At 33.2% G+C, this 19,763-nt stretch overlaps 1 protein-coding gene across 6 annotated transcripts in view; it reads left to right on the top strand.

Annotated features, from left to right (window-relative positions):
- LOC109819783 (myosin-2 heavy chain) overlaps window positions 1-18,571 on the top strand; it is a 71,607-nt gene extending 53,036 nt beyond the window's left edge. For 4 of the 6 annotated variants that reach the window (XM_020385692.1, XM_020385689.1, XM_020385690.1 and 1 more), the window contains 6 exons: window positions 707-790; window positions 6,215-6,325; window positions 9,074-9,144; window positions 15,081-15,308; window positions 16,988-17,081; window positions 18,013-18,571. In XM_020385692.1, the coding sequence (XP_020241281.1) occupies window positions 707-790; window positions 6,215-6,325; window positions 9,074-9,144; window positions 15,081-15,308; window positions 16,988-17,081; window positions 18,013-18,294 (870 nt within the window). In that variant the 3' untranslated portion in view covers window positions 18,295-18,571. Of the gene's footprint in view, window positions 1-706; window positions 791-6,214; window positions 6,326-9,073; window positions 9,145-15,080; window positions 15,309-16,987; window positions 17,082-17,979 lie in introns of all 6 variants that reach the window. The other 2 variants (XM_020385691.1, XM_020385694.1) reach the window with 2 other exon arrangements.

Below are 19,763 nucleotides of genomic sequence, written 5' to 3'. Positions count from 1 at the left end.
GATTATGGTGAGTTATTTAAGTTCTTTGTCCAGAGTTTAACAATTATAAAATTAAGTTCAGTTATAAACTGGCGAAAAATATGATGGATATGAATTTTTGCTGATATAAGAAAAAGCTGGGTTGTGGCTATGATATGACCTGTGAATCCTATTGAAGTGGTTCATTTTTCTCACTTCGTTACATTTAAATGTCGTGAAGATCGATACTGAAATTCCGGTTAAGCTTGGAATTGTGTGGCTGCAGTGTATATCGATTAATGAATTGGTCATCATGTTTGATGGGGATCTGATGGATGGAGATTTGTTGAGGAGAATTATTTGGAAATAGGAAAATGAAAATAAAATAAAGGACACAAATATTGAAATTGCACTCATCATTTTATAAAGAAAATGTACAAATGTTGAGTCTCACATTTGCACAAGTTACAAGCTAGGTAAGTTACATGCCAAAATCATACCTGCTGCAACTTACACCCAAGGAATTTTACTCTTGATTGGGTCAATTATGAAGTCACCCAGTAACATGGAAACATTGGGACTACTATGGTAGTGTCTAACATGTATGTTTTTCTTAGGGAAGTTGTTTGTTTTAAAGGCATTAAAATCCTATGGCACACAATTTTTTGTTCTTTATTCCATAATTTATTGATTCTCTTTTTTTTCTTCGGAAGTAAAATGATGTTCATTGTTTTTTTTTTCTATTCAGAAGAGTTGTATTGCAACAGGATGTATTCCGCTAGATGGCCCACATAATGCGTCAGATACTCTTGCCCAAGCATTGCAAGAAAAGGTTTTATCAAGTTACGACCTTTGTTACTACCATGTTTTTACCTTTTTGTTTTTTTAACTCTTATAGAAAAGTCAAATGTTATCTTTCTCTTTGTGCGCGTGTGTTTTTGTCTGTGTCCTTTCATGCATGTGTGTGATTGTGTTTTAAGAATTTATATTCTCCTAGGAACAAACTTAAAGTATGTTCCCACCTACCTAACTGTGGTGGAACAATGTGATCCATACAATTCATCTTGATCTTCATAAATGTTTGTGGAAAGAGATTATGTGGGTCAATGATGTGTAGGTCTTGATGGACCACACTGTCATTCACTAGGTTGACTCACCATGTAGTTTGGTAGGTAGGCGAACTTTAAGTTTGTCTTTGGACACTATCGAATTTTTTATTCACATGTACACATACACACACTCATCGGAAGAAAGATAGACTAGGCTAATTTTGGAAAGATTTGGTGTCAAATTTATTCTGTTCAATTTCAAGTTTTCAGAGTTCTTTTGCTCTGGTATCAACAAGGCAGAAAAAATTAGTAATGAGCTTCTTAGTTAATTAGTGTAAAATATTTGAGATCTAACAAAACTGGTTTTGCAAAAATATTTACTTAGATGAAAATGAAATGTTTGTACTTGAGTTATTAATTCTCTAGACTGGAGATTTAAGCAAAGCATGATGTCCAATCACGATTTTGGCTTGCTTGATACATGGGCAAAAAATTGAATTACTTGATTTTTTGGTTTGTAGGTAGTTTAAATAATGCTTTAATGGATCTGATGATAAAATATATTGCCCTATATCAGTTTGTAAAGGCAGAATTCGGGCCGAATCCTTTCCAATGAACTCATGTTCTCTCTATCTACCTTTACAGTTATATAGATAATAGATACGCGGTTATACATATCAATTGGTTTTTCAACATTAGTCTCTTAAAGATTTCTTATTTTGAAGTGAAATTCTTAAACGATTGAGATGGATATTAGGTCCTCCAATTCTTAACTTATTTTGAAATTAGTCTGTTGAATCATTGAAATTGCTATTAGGATCCCAATTCTCTATGTTGTTTCAAATTAATCCTTATAACTGCTACTTCTATTCTTGATTGAGGGGGACTGATTTCAAAATATTCATAGACCTAATAGTAATTTCAATTATTTTAGGAACTCGGTTCCCAACAACTTAAGAAATGGGGGACCTAATAGCAATTTCAATGATTTGTGGGACTAATAGAAAAACCCCTTATATTTTTATGTGTATATGTACAAGTGTATGTTTGCATATTATACATGTTCACATAAATATATACATGCAAACACATGCTTGTTTTAAAAAGCGGTATGGGCACCTGCCGAGGCGGCCGCTTAAACGTAAACAGTACCTAGGCCGACTATCCAAGTATTGGGAGTGCCTAAGGAATCACAATAAGCAGATTGCACCCCGTCAGAAAGAGTTATATTGCTCTTAAGCATTGTAAAGGTTGAGGAGAATGAGCCGGATTAAAAATGAATTAGGTAAAAACTCTATGTTCAAGTCCATCTCAGATTCTCAGCTAAAAACAGTGAGGATATTGATTTGAATATTCGAAAACATTCCTTCCTCTCTTAATGGCATAAAAGCCTATTTGCCGTTTAGGCGTCCGCCAAGACGCCTGGGCACTAGGCATCAGGTCTGCCACCTAGAAGTGTTTGGTTTGTAAAATATAAACTGTAGATGTATTGCGTGTATACACATATATATAAATAGATAATACTCTCTTTAAAAGCACGAGTTCGAAAAAATCTTTCTATGACTAATATTGTCCTTCACTATTTGAATATTTCATTTATATCTTAATCTATCCTAATCATAATTATATCATATCCTAATCCTACGTGAACTATCTATAGCTTAATAATTTAAAAAATACTATTAATAAAATATATAAAACATCTTTATGGTATTAGTTTGTTAAGATAAAAAAATTATACGTAGCTAACATACTATATATGAAGTATTACAAAAAAACACTAAAGAGTTTTAAAATTGCACAAAATTCCCTAAAAAGTTTAAAAATTATAAAAACCATCCCGACGTCTCAAAACTTAAAGCAACAAACATGAAATCAAGAAATTAACAACAGTTTGCGAAGAATTTAAAATTTGTAGTTAATATCTTAATGTCTCAAAAATTATAGAAACATCATCAAAAGTTCAAATTACAAAGAAGCACCCTGAAATTCTAAAATTTTAAAACTTGCAAACAACATAGATGAATTTGAGGGATTACCATGATGCACATAAATTTTTTTGACATTTCAAAACTTAAAATAGCAAACATGAAATAAAGAAATTAATAGCAACCTACGAAGAATTTAAATTTTTTAATTAACGCACTCAATGTCTCAAAAATTATAGAAACACCCTTAAAAGTTCTAATTATAAAAAACCATCCTAAAATTCTAAAAATTTAAAATTTACAAACAACAAAAGATGAATTCAAGAGGTTACCCTTAGGCACCTAAAAATTTAAAATTTACTGAAATTAACCTCAAAGTTACAAAAATTATAAAAAAAACTCCTTCAAAAATTAAAAATTGTAAAAATTTCTAAAATTTTAAAATTTATAACTAGTATACATCAAATCTGGAAACTATTGGTAGACCGTTAAAATTTAAATTTTTTATAAATTAATCTATAGTTTTAATAATTGTAAAAAGCACCATCAAAATTTCAGAGTTACAAGAAATATCATGAAATTTAAAAATTACCATCGACACATGAAACATAGAAGTTACAACTACCAAACTTAAAAGTAAATTTATTTTAAAAATACTCCTAAAATTTTAAAAATTACAAATCACACCCTCATAGTTTAAAACCATAAAAAGGGGTTGAAATTTTAAAACTCGGCATAGAAAAAAATAATTGTTTGGTATTCTTTTATTAATATATATATATTTATATATATAATTTTTAATTTTGGATTTACTATCCCTTTTCAGCATCTAAAAATAGTCTAAGTTGATACTGGTAAACAAAAATAATAAGAATTGATTAAAAACATGCGGTTAAGGAATAAAAATTTAAAAAATATTATAGCTTAAAAATTATTGTCACTATATAAATTAAAGTAACTACATATAATTTTACTAATAAATTGGAGTAGCAAAAATACATTAGTAACATTAATTGATAGATGTTTAAATCCATAAAAATGATAAAAAACTATAATATAATAGCTTAGCATTAATTGATTATAATTTATAAACATTAATCTCTGATGTTAATAATATTTATAGGGTAAAAGACTATAAAGGAATTACGTATGGAGAAACTGTCAGAATGTTCAGAGATATCATTCAAAAGAATCAAGCTATTTTCATTGCAAATGAGAAAATAATGTTAATAAATCTAAAATTCAAAAAACGTCCATGAATCACTTGAATTGACATTAACATAAGATATATCTATTAAAGAAGCACCGACTGAGTTACATTGAATAATAATTTAATAATTTTATCCTAATCAAAAAAGAATTCTCCATGGAAGACATGGAAGACATAAGAAAAATTAGTAAGTATTCACAAATTTCATACTTTATTCTTCAAATACTAAAGGAATTAAATATTAATATTATAAGCTAAGGCAAATTGGCAATGAAAAATTCAGGTATTTAGTTTAGATTTTTGTAAAAAATAACAGGGATAAAGCAAATGTAATATTATTGACATAACAGAAACTCTTATTAGATGCACATCAGAAGAATTCATTATAGAGAAAAAAGAGGTAGCTCCTAATCATATTTAAGTAATAAATTAGGGTTCATATATATGAAATTAACATTTATTCTTATTGAAATAGAAAAAAAAATCAAAGTCTGTATTTCAAGAAGTTTGTGTTGAACATTAGAAATACATTTAACTTCTTTGTAAAGTTAAACGAGAAGATAAAAGATTAACGAGCCCAGGAAAGATAACAACATAAAAAATACAACTCCAATCTGATGTCACAATCGATGTAGATGATGAAAACACTACTCTAGAATTGCCCGGGAAAAAGATAAAGGTGAAGAATGATTGATCTTAGCTCAATAAAAAAATAAAACAGAAGGAATAAGACAATATTTTCTAAATATTTTATAGAATAGTTTAATTATTTTGAGTGAAATTAGGAATCTTTAGAAAGGAGTTTCATGAACTTTTTTCGGTCCTTTTATATGTTGTGTGGATGCTTTTATCATATAAAAGTATACTAGAGTTAGCATTAATCTTTAATTTATAATTTTTTATGAAGTCTATCAATGATTAGGAACAAACTTCATATTCACTTTTGTATCGTTTTAGCATACTTTTATTGATCATTTTGCCTTATTGGTTTTAAATATTCACATTCCTTGTATAACACTATTTTAATATTTTTCACTTTTACAACACTGTATTTTTTCAATTAAACATTGGTTACGTGTCAGTCAAAACAATATAAAAATATCAACATGAAAATTTAAACTGGGTGTAGCACATTTAAACAAACATCAAAGAAAATAAATAATTACAATATTAAAGTTTAGAGACAAAAGTGAGCACAAACTATTAAAGTAGAACTGAAGAAATTAGTTAGAAAATAAGCCAAAAATATTTAATGATTGTATATAACTACGTGCATTGCACGTATATAAAACCTAGTAGATATATAAATATGTGCGTAGATTGTGTGTGTGTGATCGGCTGCTTTGGAGGTTTGCGGACTATTGATACTTCGACTTCAATTTTATCAATAAACATCCAAATATAGGATTCAAACTGCCGGATGCAGTCTATATCTAAGCTGACTATAAACTAAATTTCAAATACTTTTGATACACCTTACCTGTGCATCAAATTTACATGGAAGAGATGTTTCAGGAAAAATATAAAATAGGTTATCTGTATATGAGGGTAACAAGGGATACAAACATCTGATGTAAGATAATTCTTATACTGATTCCCCAGAAAACCTACAATGAACCATCCAAATAGATGACCTACACCAATCATCTTATTGTATCATGCTGTTCTACCCTTATACTTGCATCTATGTGCATGCACATGTATATGTAAATGGTTTATCTATATATATGCATATACATGTGCAAAAATGCATATACCTATATGCATGCAGATATACACACACAGACACGCATAACCACCTCTCCCACACCAAAAACACACACACACACACACATCTGCATATCACATATACATATGTATATGCACGTGTAGACATTTCTACATACACATTATAGTTTATACATGTGTATACAAATACATGTATACATATTTATAGATAGTGTATACATATGTATATATCTATACATATGTACACACACATATACATGCATGCGCACATGTCTTTGTGTGTATATTCACAGTCATGCATATTATAGTCCATTATTCATGTATTGTTCCTCACCTTCCAGGTTGCTGCGCTATTGCTTTTGTCGCAACAGGAGGAAAGACATCTGTTAGAGAGGGATGTATATCAAGCTCTTGAGAATAAGATGGAAGAACTGCAGAGAAACTTATGTCAAGTAAGTTTCTCTCACAGACTGAAGAACATCACCTACATTTTCAAGTTCTGTGTTTAAGTTGTCTGATTCTTGGCATGCCTTTCTTTGTTTTTTTTTTAAGTTCAGTTAAGTAGTAAGTTAATGAGCTATCTTATTTTGGTTGTTTTTGTTTGTATAATGTGAGGGCCAAGAGGTAGTTGAAGTTTGTTTCTTATTTCCTGTGGAAGATAGGAAGTATCTTATTCATGAATATTCCTTGAATTTGATTTAGTATGCATAGATGTTTTCATAGGAAAAGTCTATCTCATAATTTTCAAAGATTTGGCAGTTAAAAAAGTTCTAAGACCACCATCTTTTAATGTCTTTCACATTCTAGTAACAAAAGCATAGTCAGATACGAAAACATTGTCTTGTAAGATGTGGGGGCTTCAAATTTCTCCTTATAATAAGAAAATTTAATATATTGTGTTCTGGATATTTTCTCTTAGGTATTCAAAAAGTTACTATAATACTATTGTGAATCACCTTTTTCAAGGTCAAACCAAAATCACACAGTTTTTTTTGTTCTTGTTAGATATCCAAATACCTCTGTTATTTCTTTTGAAAATGTGATGAGCATTTTAGACAAATTCAAACAAAAATCACACAGTTTTGAGTTTTTGTTAGATATGCAAATACCTCTGTTATTTCTTTTGAAAATGTGATGAGCATTTTAGATAAATTCTTCTTATTCCCAGATAACTATATGCTAAGGGAAGCTATGTTCCTTGCAAAAAGGAGTTGAGATAATATGTTTATGATTATCACGTGTCTTTGGGTAGTCACATAGATACTGACTTGTGATGTATTGCTTCAAAATCCAAAACCTGTCTCCTAAATTGTTAATCAGGAGAAAAAGAAACCTTGATCTCCTGTATATGATTGTGCATTTGTTGGATCCAGCAAGATGTCTGATAATCCGTTCAAAATTTTAGAGGGTGGTGTAGTTCATTATTCAAATTTTAGGGGGTGGATGCATGAAATTATCTGTTAATCAACTCACTGATATGTCTACTTGTTACCTTCAAAGGTTTATGGGAAGTCCACATAGCACCAATATTTATATTGTACAATAAACTTTCCCAGCTTAAAGATGGTTGCTGGGGTTCTTGAGAGGTTTATCATCCATAAATATCTGACCAATAATAGGTGGGATCTTTTGTATGTAGTCGTAGTCCATGGTTTTCGTAATTCTGTTGAAGACAGTGATAATATCTATTGTTGCATATGTTAGAATGCCCTTAGAATGCCCCAGAAATTGGCAGGGCTCGCAATTGCCCGAAATCCCCAGGGAACAAGGGCTGTTAATGTTTATTTTCTCCTCTGATACCCAAAAATGGGCAAAATCTAATTACTACAACAGAAGTAATCAACTCGGTCCCCCTTAGTCCCCCTTAACGTTGGCGGCTTCTACCATCAGAGCATAAGCTCATGCCTATGTATACTTTTACCTACTTCTTTCATTCCTTTAAAATGTAGCTCGTGTCAGAGAGTTAATTCACACAGTTCAGATCATCTATTTGGTCTTATTTATCTATGGTTTCCTTCCATAACTCAGAAGTTCCCATGATATTCAACTTCCCATTAATAAAAGGGTATACATAGCTTACTTCCTCAAAATCATGTTTTGGGAAATTACTAAGTAATTTATTTGCACCTTCTTGAGGAACAAATGCTCGAGGTTGTTTACTACTTCCATTATTGTTGGTGCACTTCATGCAAAGTGCAGCACCACTTTGTTTCTGGATGAGCGTAGGCATTTCAATGATCTTGAGTATAGTGACTGTACCAGGTGGATACTTTTCATATGAGCATAGCAGTTGCAAAGTTCTTTGGTAAATTATTTCTTTTGTTTTGGTTTTATTTTCCAATATGGTTATTACTTGCGTGATTTTCAAGTGGTATCCATACCCTGTTTCTTTAATTGTAGGCAAAAATACTTAGGAACTTGATTTGAACTTACTGCTTAGCCCTTATTAACTGTAACTCTCATCGCTACATGAATCGAATTCTTCCATCAGTTCTTTTAGGTTTGTCTCCGTCAAGTTAAACCAAGCGGATTGAAAACCTGGCACAATATTTTAAAGGAAAATATTGCACAAAAGCTAAAATCGAACCTCAGCACATCTTCATATAAAAAAGATATGCATCAATTCTTACTCGTTTCATTTTAATTTCATACTGCTGCAACAGAAGAACTAATTTTCAAATGTAAATGGCTAATATCAGATTTGATTGCCGTGGACCCTTAATTTCAGAGGATTTCATTGGCTTAACAAATCCTCTGCATAAAGTGTATCAGTCTCCAAGTAGAATTAATAAAAACAATATTGAGGAAAAGAAGTCGGTCTCCATATCTATGACTTCACTCATACGTGTTATAAACTGGAAAGACGAAATTTCACCCATATCATGGCATGACTTAGACAGCCAATAAATCAGGTCAGACTTGTCTGATGATTGAATTACAGAGCTTTTCAATCATGAAGGTGAAAATTCTATGCCTTGTACAGACAGCAATCGACCTCTGTGCATCATATGGATTTTGATGACCTGTTATTGGAAGCTTTCTAGTTTTCTCATTTTCTCTTGCAAATTACATCTTTGTAGTACAGTTGATAGTGTCAGCTGTAATTTGGTCTTTAAAGCTTGCACTTTGATCTGCATTAACACTTGCTTCCACTGAGTGTCAACTGTCTTATTTTTAGCTCTTTTGATCTGTTGGTGTAGGTGACAAATGAAAAGGTGCAGGCACTTATGGAATTGGCACAATTAAAGCAAGATTATCAACTATTACACGAGTATGACAAAAACCTTTTCTTTAAAATGTTATTGTTTGTTTCGACGCCCTTCATCTATTCGTGAGTGTGAGTAATAAGTTTTCTCAGGTGAATAAACCAATTCTTGGTTCTTCTATAAGAACTACATTTTACTCAAGTCATCCATATTTGATTGGAGAGGATAGCTACTTCTGCCTGCTCCAAATGCATATGTAAAGTGCGAGGTTTTTTTATTTTTGGGGAAAGGGAAAATTTTGTTTTCCTTACTTTTCCCTTGTGTTGAATCTCAACGTTAGAGAGTGATTATTTGAAGATATTTTCTTCTTTCAACTTTTTTGCTTACCTCTTTCTTGACGGTTCAATTGAAAGATTCCTGGAATTTTCTACGCGTGGGATTTTTATTTCTTAGAGTGGACTATATTACTTAATCTGGGGTTTTGAGGATTCCTTTGTAGGATAAATATGGCAATTTCTTCTATTTCTATTACACTCGAGAATTCCCACCATACATAGGAGGAGATTGCTCTTCTTGTTCCCCAATAATTAAAGGCTTCCAGCCCTAATAGGATAACATAAATTTAGATCTCTACATCTTTTCCCTAATATCCTAACAAGCCGTTAATTAAAATTTCCATGTCAAACTATTGCTGGACAGATTCGTACTTCTGGCTTGTTCAGTCTACATCTTCATCCAGTACTCACACCATACAAACTTGGAGTTGTTTCAAAGCTAACAAGACAAGCTTGCAGGTGGTGCTGGTTTCATTGTAGAAATTACTTTATTTCCACAACATAGTAGTGCTTGTTAGAACTTTTGTGCGTTCATTTCTTGATGCTTGTAGATACACCTGCAATCATACGCACGCATGCCTACTTTATACTCAAGTCTAAGGACAAGCTCAAGCACATATTCACAAGGAGCAAAGAGACTAGCAATCCTTGTCTCGATTATTTGTTTTATCAATCCTTTTCTATTTATTTCCATAGGGTTAATATCCCATTTGTAACATTTTGAAGTTATTTATTGTTCCTTTTCTACCATCTACGCAAATTTGATCACCTCTATCAAATTTTCTCCGCTCTTTGTTCTGCATGTTTCTCGCATAACAGCTGATTTCCACCAGTTTATGTTGTGAAACATTGTGATTATTGTTATCCCTAAAGAGAATCAAAGAGGCATCTTGCCTTCTGTTTCTGTTTGTTCATTAAGTGAAACACCGAGATATATCCTTCTCGGTACTTTTCCTCAAGCTGGAACACATATCTTATACTCTGAGCTTGTTACAAATGGGTTTCTAATCCTCAAGTAACCTTTGTGAATAAATTAAGTAGCTGATTATGTGATCTCATGTAAACCATCTTAATACCATTCTCCAATACTTTTTCTCGAACAAAATGATAATCAATCTCAATTTGCTTCAATCTCTCATGGATGAATGTATTAATAGCACTGCATATCACAACTCACTTACCACACTTCAAAATTCTAGGATTTGGGTGACGAAAGCCATGTTCCTATAATAAATACTTCAACCATACCAACTAACATGTAGTGTGTCCTCCACGGGGGAATCAATTGCCTTACACCCCGACATCGCTTCTTTAATAAATCAAGAGCATGTTTTCTTTTGAGATAAAGAAATGCCATTCTGAGACCGGTTAACTTCTAGCTTCACTAAATATCTCAGATATCCCAAATCCTTGAGTCTTACATTTTCTGTACATAAAACATTTCAGCTTTTGATCTCTTGTTATTTTACCAGCTTTAATGACTATAGCTTTAAGATCAGTAATTAAAAAAAAAAAAATCCAATCTACTGTTGCATAGTTATGAAACGTGAGAAATCCATCACAGCTTCATTGTCCAACTTTATCACAGCACTGCTGAATCGACTGAACTTCGTCCCTGAGATTGCTTTAATCCATATGAGGATTTTCATAAACTACGTACAATTAACAGTCCTGAGCAGCATACCCATTAGGTTTTTCTATACCTTGAGGGTACCATGAGGAAAGCATTTTTAATATCCAATTGATGAAGATTCCAAATCCCGCTGCAAACGAGATAATAACTCTTTAACAAATGAAGTTTTAGCTATATGGGAGAATATGTTTAAATAAATAATAATTGTACTTTAAATCATATACATCAAACAACAAACAGAATAAGTTTCCATGTAGCACACTCATGTAATGCAAATATTTCCTCATCCATAGTTGCATTCCATCCAGGATTTTATATTGTTTCTGAAGCAAGCTTTGGGATAGAAATGTAACTCAAATATTTGATGAAGGAATAATGTGAAGAAGAAAGGTTATCATTAAAGACAGTGTGGAACAGGAAGGGATGTACAAGTTTGTTTACTTTTCATTGAGTAATAAGGTGATCTGGATTCGTGTTTAGATTAGGATCTATAGACCAATCAACTAGCGGAGATCTATATCCACTGTCCAAACTGATTTCTGTCTCTAACTGCAAGTTCCAAGTTTAGAAACTGAGAATAAAGAATGGGAACTAGATGCTGTTTAGAAATGCAGGTTCAAAATAATCATAGATTGCAAAATAGGTGAGAAGCATGTATTGTAAAAAGTTCGTTTACGCCCTATGACGACTTTGCACCAGAAATATTAGGTTTTTGCTCAAAGAAGGAAATATCGACATTCATAAAGCATTTATTGAGAATATGACAGTGGAAACTATATCCTGTTTGCGCACAAGTGTAACCGTGAAGAAATGCTAAATTGATCCTTGAATTGGATTATGACAACCATATTTTAATTTTAAATTTAAAGTGATGCTTGAATCTCTTAAAACCTTGTGCTTGGTACCGTGTTAAATAACCCTTTACAAAAGTTAAAGTTAATGGGTCATAGGCTAACACAGTATATCGAACAAACTGACAATTTGATAACTTTTGTTTTTTTGAACCTTGTAGTCAATAGTTATTTGGCATGCAGCTTTTTCTGTCCTATTGTCTCACATAAGCTATGTTTTGTGAGGTTCATCTACCTAGCTTTAAACTGATCATGAATGCCTTTATCAATCTTGCAAGCTTTGTTTTGAAATTACTAGGCATTGCTTATTTGATAAGAGTTTAGATAGGATATAAGCTTATTTATTCCTTCCAATGTTGTCTAAGGTAACACATATCTATCTTAGCTTTTTTGTTAAACACTTGGCCAAGACAAGGTCTAGTGACAACTAAGTAAGTTAATAAGAGAGGTGCAAAGACTCTATCCATACATATATTACTTATTGTTTCAAATCACAGGAGCGGAAATATTAATTTTATCTTAATCCGTTAGAATCATGATTCATCTATCTTTCTGAAAAACTATATTATTCGAATATATCTAGCGTAACTTAAAATTTTCCCTATCTATAATATTAATTCTAAATCTAATATAGATTTGGAAATCAGATTCCTGAAATTTGAGCATGAAATTAAAAGACAAAAAATTCTTAACAAAAATTTAACCAATATTATCACTGTATTTATAACTAATTTTTACATGAAAGAGACATGAGATTGGGGGGAGGAGTGATATATTTTCTACCTATCCCACTCTCCACCAAAAAGCGTGCTGCTCAAAGGAGGGGGATCCTTTCTGAGTTGGAATTGAACTAAAGTCATAAGGCAGAACCGAAAAAGTTGGATAAATTACTTATTAATTTCAAGTTCAATTTCAATTGATTAACATTGAAAACTTGAGCTCCAGTTCCAATTGACTAACTCCTCAAAAATTTATTCTTTCCAATTATCCTAGTTTCAGTTTGTAGTCCCAATTGGGTATATCCCCTAACAATGAAAATTATGCATGCAATATTTGTCAATTCGACATAATACCCTGTAAAATTTGCTAATGCTTGTATCCTAAAACAGCATAGTTGAGGGGCCTTATATGTATAGAGGTAATACCTTCAGATTTTTTTTCTTGCACATATCGGTCATTTTTTCTCTTTTTACTCACTTGTGTATTCCAAATTTACCTAATCATTGTCAGGATAGAAGTTCTTCATTTCATCATTTAGTACTATAGCATGTGTAAGTGTAACTAGCATAAATCATTGAGACTAGTTGTTAGTAGCTGCTCTATGGTACATATTCTTAATTTGTCATTGCATCTCTAAGTATGCGTTTCTTCCTTAATGGTCGCTATGTCCTTATATTCATACATTTTTTCCCTTTAGATCAGCAGAAATTATGTGAAGATTGTTGCTTTGTGCTACCGATCAACTGTCCCACAAAGAAAATGGTCTATGTTGCCCCTTTTCTTTAATTATTTCTACAAGTTGTCCTTGAATATGAGTTTTTTTTATTTATATACTTTTCACCATCCTCTCCCTTAGGCTATAGACAACAACAACAAAGCCTTTATCCTAAAATTTTGAGGTTGGTTGACATGAATCCTATACTCTTCCATTCAGTTCTGTTGAGGGCTATCTGCCCCACTCAGTTGAGCATTATCATATTCTTTTTAATAGTTTTTCACAAAGTTATCTCAGGCCTACCTCTGGTTCTTTCTCCATTAATCATAATCTTGCCACTTCTCCTAATTGTTGCATTTAATGGCCTCCGGTGCACATGATTGTACATCTAAACCATCTCAATGATTCTTTCATTTTATCCTATATAAGAGCAACCTCTAATTTCCTACATATGCAGTCATTTTGTATTCTATCCCATAGTTCATGTCCACTCATTTATCACAACATTCTCATTTCTGCTCCACTCATTTTTGTCCATGTTTTTTTAATTGCCCAACATTTTGATCCATAAAACATGATGGGTCTTATGACTATCCTACAAAAATTTTCCTTCAATTTCAGAGGTATTCTATGATCATAGAGGACTCCATAAGAACTCCTCCACTTTAACTATATTGATTTGATTTGATGAACCCTATCATCCTCAAGCTTACCATCTTGACGAATAAATTGATCCTAAATAATGAAGATGATTACTTAAGGTATAAGTCTAGTTTATATGCATAACGATGTGAGCAATTTTGCCATCATTTCTCTTAAGTGATTGCTGGTTACTTTTTAAATTTTATCCTGGATCTGAATATTTGATTTAAGAACTATAAAAAGCCTATTTGTCCATTTATATTTTCACCCCTTGATTGGTCTTCTATTTGGTCCTGGTACATTTACCTATTTTTATCATTTATATCTCTAGTTTGCTTCTATGTATTCCATGACATGATTACATTTCTAGAGCTTTCAGAATCCACTTAAGAGGTGAAATTATCTTTGAAAGCTTATTAACAATTCTTGTATACCGTTTTCATCTTCTTTTAACTTCTTTATCCATCTATGATCAATTTCATTCTATATCTCTAGTTCTCCTTTTTCAGGATTTATCTATGGTAGATCTCGTTCTCATATTTCTCAGCAAGATGTAAATATTACCATAAGATGCATAGTTTATTGTATTTGTTCCTCATAGATACAGTGTTTAATCCTTAATAGCATATCTTCATAGCTTCATCCATTTTCGACATTTGCTTCATCTTTTGAGGCAGGCCTCGTTTTTGTTATTGCTTTTTGTAATTTTCTTTCACAACCCCATTTTTGAGGCAGGCCTCGTTTCCTCTTGATTCTCCTTGAGCTTCATTTTTGCATTCAGTTCTTTGCCTCTAAATTACTGTCTTCTTCCACAACAAGGTTATCAGGCACAAATTATTGTTGCTTTTGTTTTCTTTTTGATTGTAGTCTGTATCTCCATGACTCTTATTCACATTTGAACTACAAACGAGGATTATTGAAATGCATCCATCAGATTGGGTGACATGGGTGTAGATTAGGCTTCTCTGTGCTTTAAATTGGTCTTCTAGTCCATAGCTTACTTAACTTATCAGATCATTCAGGTTTGTTATTTTGATCTTCTACTAGTTTTGTAAATTAGTACATTTTTTAGTTTTTTTTTTCTTATTGCCATATTTTCCTGCAGGAGAAGCAGGGGCCAGGTTTCTAAACATAAAAAGTTTATGGGTGATGCTTCTGAAAAGGGCATCATTGTTCATGAACAAGAAGGGAAGTTAAAGAATATTTTGAAGCGATCATACATGAAATGGTGGATTGGCAAAGGTCTCAACGAACAAGAAATTGATGTTCATGGAAGCACCGACGAAAGTAGTACTACTAGTAAAAGAAACATCTACCCTGCAGATTTAGCAAGGTTTGCAATGTTTCTTTATTGGAACTTTTATATGGTAATAGTTATTTTTGAGTGTTTGGTATTATTTCTTGTTTTCCCACATCACAGTTGTGTAATATGACTTGTTAATTGTTTGAGTAATTTGATTGTAAGAGACCTGACCTTGCTTTGGGCTGCTCTGCTGCTGTCCTTACTGTTGAAGAAGCTAGAATATTAGTTCAGATAGGGCCCAATGAACTACATTCTCCTAAGGATTCCAAGCAAATAAACTGAAGGGGAAATTTTCGAAATTCAGGTGTGGCACATGCCCTACCTGGGCACTGTAGCTCTTCCCTTGCTTATAGTTGTGATATAGGACTTAAAATTTTAACAATTGATTATGTAGACTTTGGAGAACAACCATCAGTGTTTTTTTATGTTTAGCTTTCAAACAGTTACATACCTGTATATTGGAAATTGTACTTTAAAAAAAAGAAAAAAAAATGAGAATGAGCTTCACAGGCTAGATGTTATTCGCAAGTGATGAATAAAAATGAGAATTTGTAAGTGTGAATAAAGGCTTCTAGTGCTCCATTCAGTTTTAAATGACACCTTCGAAAGTTAAAAGGTATTTCAAGGAATGAATTTGGCCTAAGTCCTCTTGAAGAGGAAGACATAAAGCATCTCATGCACCAGGATGTATGTTCTAAGTCTGCTGTTCTTTGTAATTCAAACAATTAAGCGTAGAACTCTGATGGTTGGCTAGTTCTCTCTGTAGAAGGTAGTGTATGACCTGTACAACAGTGGTACTGGTGTGAGGCTGAACAATGAGTTCATTTAAGGGTATACAAGGAAAGTCGTCGACATTGAGCAAGTTATTGATAGCTAGACTAGCCGAGCGCATTTAAGATAATTAGAAACCAACTAATTGGGAAGTTATTTACTGAAACAAGCTGACCTAGCTTAATAGGGGAACCGAATATTGGTAAGTTATTCATAGCTGCTTAGTTCAATTAAAGAATATGCAAGGAAATTCATGGACATTGAGAGGCAGTGTGTTGCAAAGTGTAGAGAGAGAGAGGGAACCTATCACTGATGAGGATATAAAAGTGACTCTGAATACCGCCTTGCCCCATATTGGAATAGAAAGCTTGATGCTTATAATTATTCTCTGCAATTTCTTTATATATTATCTTTTCCTCGAATATGTTCGATGGCTGAACGTAGTTTCGATTACGAGAAAGAACCCAAAACTTATCCCGTCCATTTACACCTTCCTTGAACTTTGGAATTTATTATTGCTCTGTAGTTTTACACATTCCAGGAATCAAAGTCTTGTCTATGAATAAAGAAACACATCAGCTCAGTTATTCCGAGTTAAATGCTCACAGATCTGTGAAGACATTTGAGAATTTTTTTTATACAATTATCCATCAAGTTTACCATGGTGCAGTAAGTCTATTTTCATTTTGTTCTACTTCTATCTATAAAGATACATGTTCATGCCATGTTCCCTTTTCTTTCTGGTCCTGTTCCTTGCTATTCTTTAACATGTCATAATAGCATTTCTTTATTTGTTTTCTAAATTGTTACTTCATGTTTCACATTTCAATGTTATTTTTCCTTTGAGGATTGCTGATATCTACCTAATTACATTTAGTTACTGATGAGCACCTCCAATTTGTGGGTACATTACATTTTGCATAACCTATTCATTGCAGGTTGAAAGTTGAAAATGCAGCTCTTCAAGAAAGCATGGCAAATCTGGAAGAACTTACTTCTTCAATTCACAGGCTTCATGCAACACTTTTAAAGGTCAGGTTTCTTTCTTGTTTTAAAACTATTACTCTGCGCATATGTGTATTCTGTTCCATAAAAGAATACGTCAGCATAACTTACAAATCCTTGCTCTTTCTTGGAGCATTTTTGTAATACTGTTTCCTGGTGTAAAGATTTGAATCTTTACAAAGCTAGATCAAGGAAATTTTAAGCTTTAAGTAGCTTCTACTCTGCAATCAAAATTTTCAATGTGACTTGAGAAAATGTCAAATTCGAATAACTATTGTGAAAGAGAGGGGAGAACTTAACAGATATTGTGTGAGGTAGGGAAAATGTCAAACTTAAAGTGTTAGGGCTTAAGGAGAGATTGTTAGGTTGCTGTACTGCCCTCGTATATTATTTTACTAATTATGCTTGTTTCATACTCTATTTCAAGTCACGCTATTGGACTTGATTTTATTCTATATCCAGAGATTAAACTGTAGTGTGAGGATTATTACGAGTAATAAGGCAGGGATTCAGTGCAATCACTTGGGTTGGGGGAGGAGGGGGGGGGGGAATGTGAAGGACTAGTTTATGTGCTCCATTGCTTTAGGCAGCTTGAGTTCAGCGCTTGCCAATTCTACTTTGGGGTTGGGTTCGGTTGGGGTGGGGGGGCGTCTCTGTGGGGACGTGAAGAACAGTTTGTGCATTCATTGCTTCTCAATCATGATCCCTGGACTACCATCCACCTCAACACCCCACCCACAACTGTATAATTCATAAAATTTAAACAATTCTCGTTCTGATGCTTTAGTGTTGACATTGCTGCCCTGTTTTTGACCCTCAATCACTCTTGTACTCCTTTAAGTTTCACGGAGGGCTTTCTCCTCTGAATTTTGAATATAATTATGAGTTGTTAATGCTAACAAATTGCCAATTTTCAATTTTCCAGACAGGATTACAACTGATGTAGCTTATATTGTAGGCACGGGAAGATGCTATAGCAGCTGGTCCCATGAAGAGTGTAACGGAAGCATTGAAGAGCATTATTGCGCAGGCAAACAAGGTGAAGACTGTTCTTGGTAGCTCACTTCCAGTTAGTTGGTCCACCGATGCAGCAGTTGATGCCGCAACTTATGAAAACCTTTACGAACCAACTGAAGACAAGGTTGATCCTGTTTCTTCAGCTGGACTGGAGATGGTGGCGCTCCTCATATTAGCTTCCCAGCTACTCCAGGAAAATTTAGCGAAGAGCACTACAAATTGAGAATATCTAGGCTGGTGTTTATATTGCAAAATAGGAGCCATCAATTACGAAATGTTATATTCATTATGTGTTTTTTCTCCTTCCTCTTCAACTAATTTTTTCTTCTCATGTTATATTCTATGTATGTAGAGGGTTTTATATATGACTTAGGTTGCTGAATCCAAAAGTTTGGGTTGAAGGCTTCTTGTGTTCTTGTGTTGTTATATATGTATGTATATGAATGGTACCGATAATATGGTGTTGGCCCCATATAGTTAAAGAGTATGAGTAAATTGCATCTGGTGTTTGTCAATGATATTGATGGCCATTTGACTTGTAAAGTCAAAGCGATGGCTCATCACCCATTATCTGTAGATTGAGAATACTGTTGGGGGTGTTAGTTCATGATCGTTGTATATCTTGGAAAATCACACGTTGGTCATCACCTGTTGTCTTCGTTTGTGTTTTCTTTCCTCCATACATTTTTTATTTCCCCTTCTTTTCGTTGCTCTTTTTGCGTGCATGTAGAAGATTCATGTAGTTGCACGAAGAAATTTTCTAAATAAACTCATTCATACTTTTTAAAAAAAAATTGATTCACTCCTGTTTTTTTTTACAAATATCGACCCACTTTGTGGTCACGTCAGCAGTGTGGCCACAAAATGGGTTGGTTTTTTGTTAAACGCGTTGCTAAATAATCGGGGTTGGCAACCCTGATAATTTTGGACGTCCTGGGTAATTTACAAGCTAAATTAGTCGGAGTTTGAAATCACGACTAATTTAGCACACTTTCTAATTGGTTGGGATTGGGAACCCCGACGAATTCGAAAGCCTTAGTTCTAAATAGTTGGGGTTCCTAACCCCGATCATTTAGCAGAGACTTTTGCTAAGTTTTAAAAGAGTCGATAATTGGCTAAGGCAAAATAGTTAGTGTTGGGAACCCCGACCATTTCGTGCACACTGTGCATAAAATAGTCGGGTTCCCAACCCCGCATAAAATAGTCGGGTTCCCAACCCCGATTATTTTGCAGAGATCTTTCAGTACATATTCACTTGGAAAATCATACTCTTGTTAATACATATCAATCCACCAACTCTTGGTACACATTTACCAATCCACAATGCAATCACAAACACAAATAACACACATACAAATCTATAATCGCAAACATTCATCTCACTTGCTAAAAATCCATAATCAATCGGATATGTATCATGCAATTCACTTACTAATAATCCATACTCAATCAGATACGTAACATTCAGTTTCAAACGTAAACATCATATCAAGTATATCGAAACTTAACAAATATTTAAAACTCACTTTCCTCTCCCTCTCCCTCTCCCTCTTCTTCCTCTCCCCCTTCCCCGTTCATCTTTGACGTGAGCTTGGATGAGATCCTCGTCCGGTTGTGTGTGAAGTTGGGAGCGCATGACATCCTTATCGACTCGAACCTGCTGTGAACATCCAGCTTGAGCTTGCTGTGAGC

This window comes from Asparagus officinalis, chromosome 8, assembly GCF_001876935.1.
Source record: "Asparagus officinalis chromosome 8, Aspof.V1, whole genome shotgun sequence".
Lineage (NCBI taxonomy): Eukaryota > Viridiplantae > Streptophyta > Magnoliopsida > Asparagales > Asparagaceae > Asparagus > Asparagus officinalis.
The sequence above is the reverse complement of the archived record's forward strand: the minus strand, read 5'-3'. Positions and strand labels throughout refer to the sequence as shown.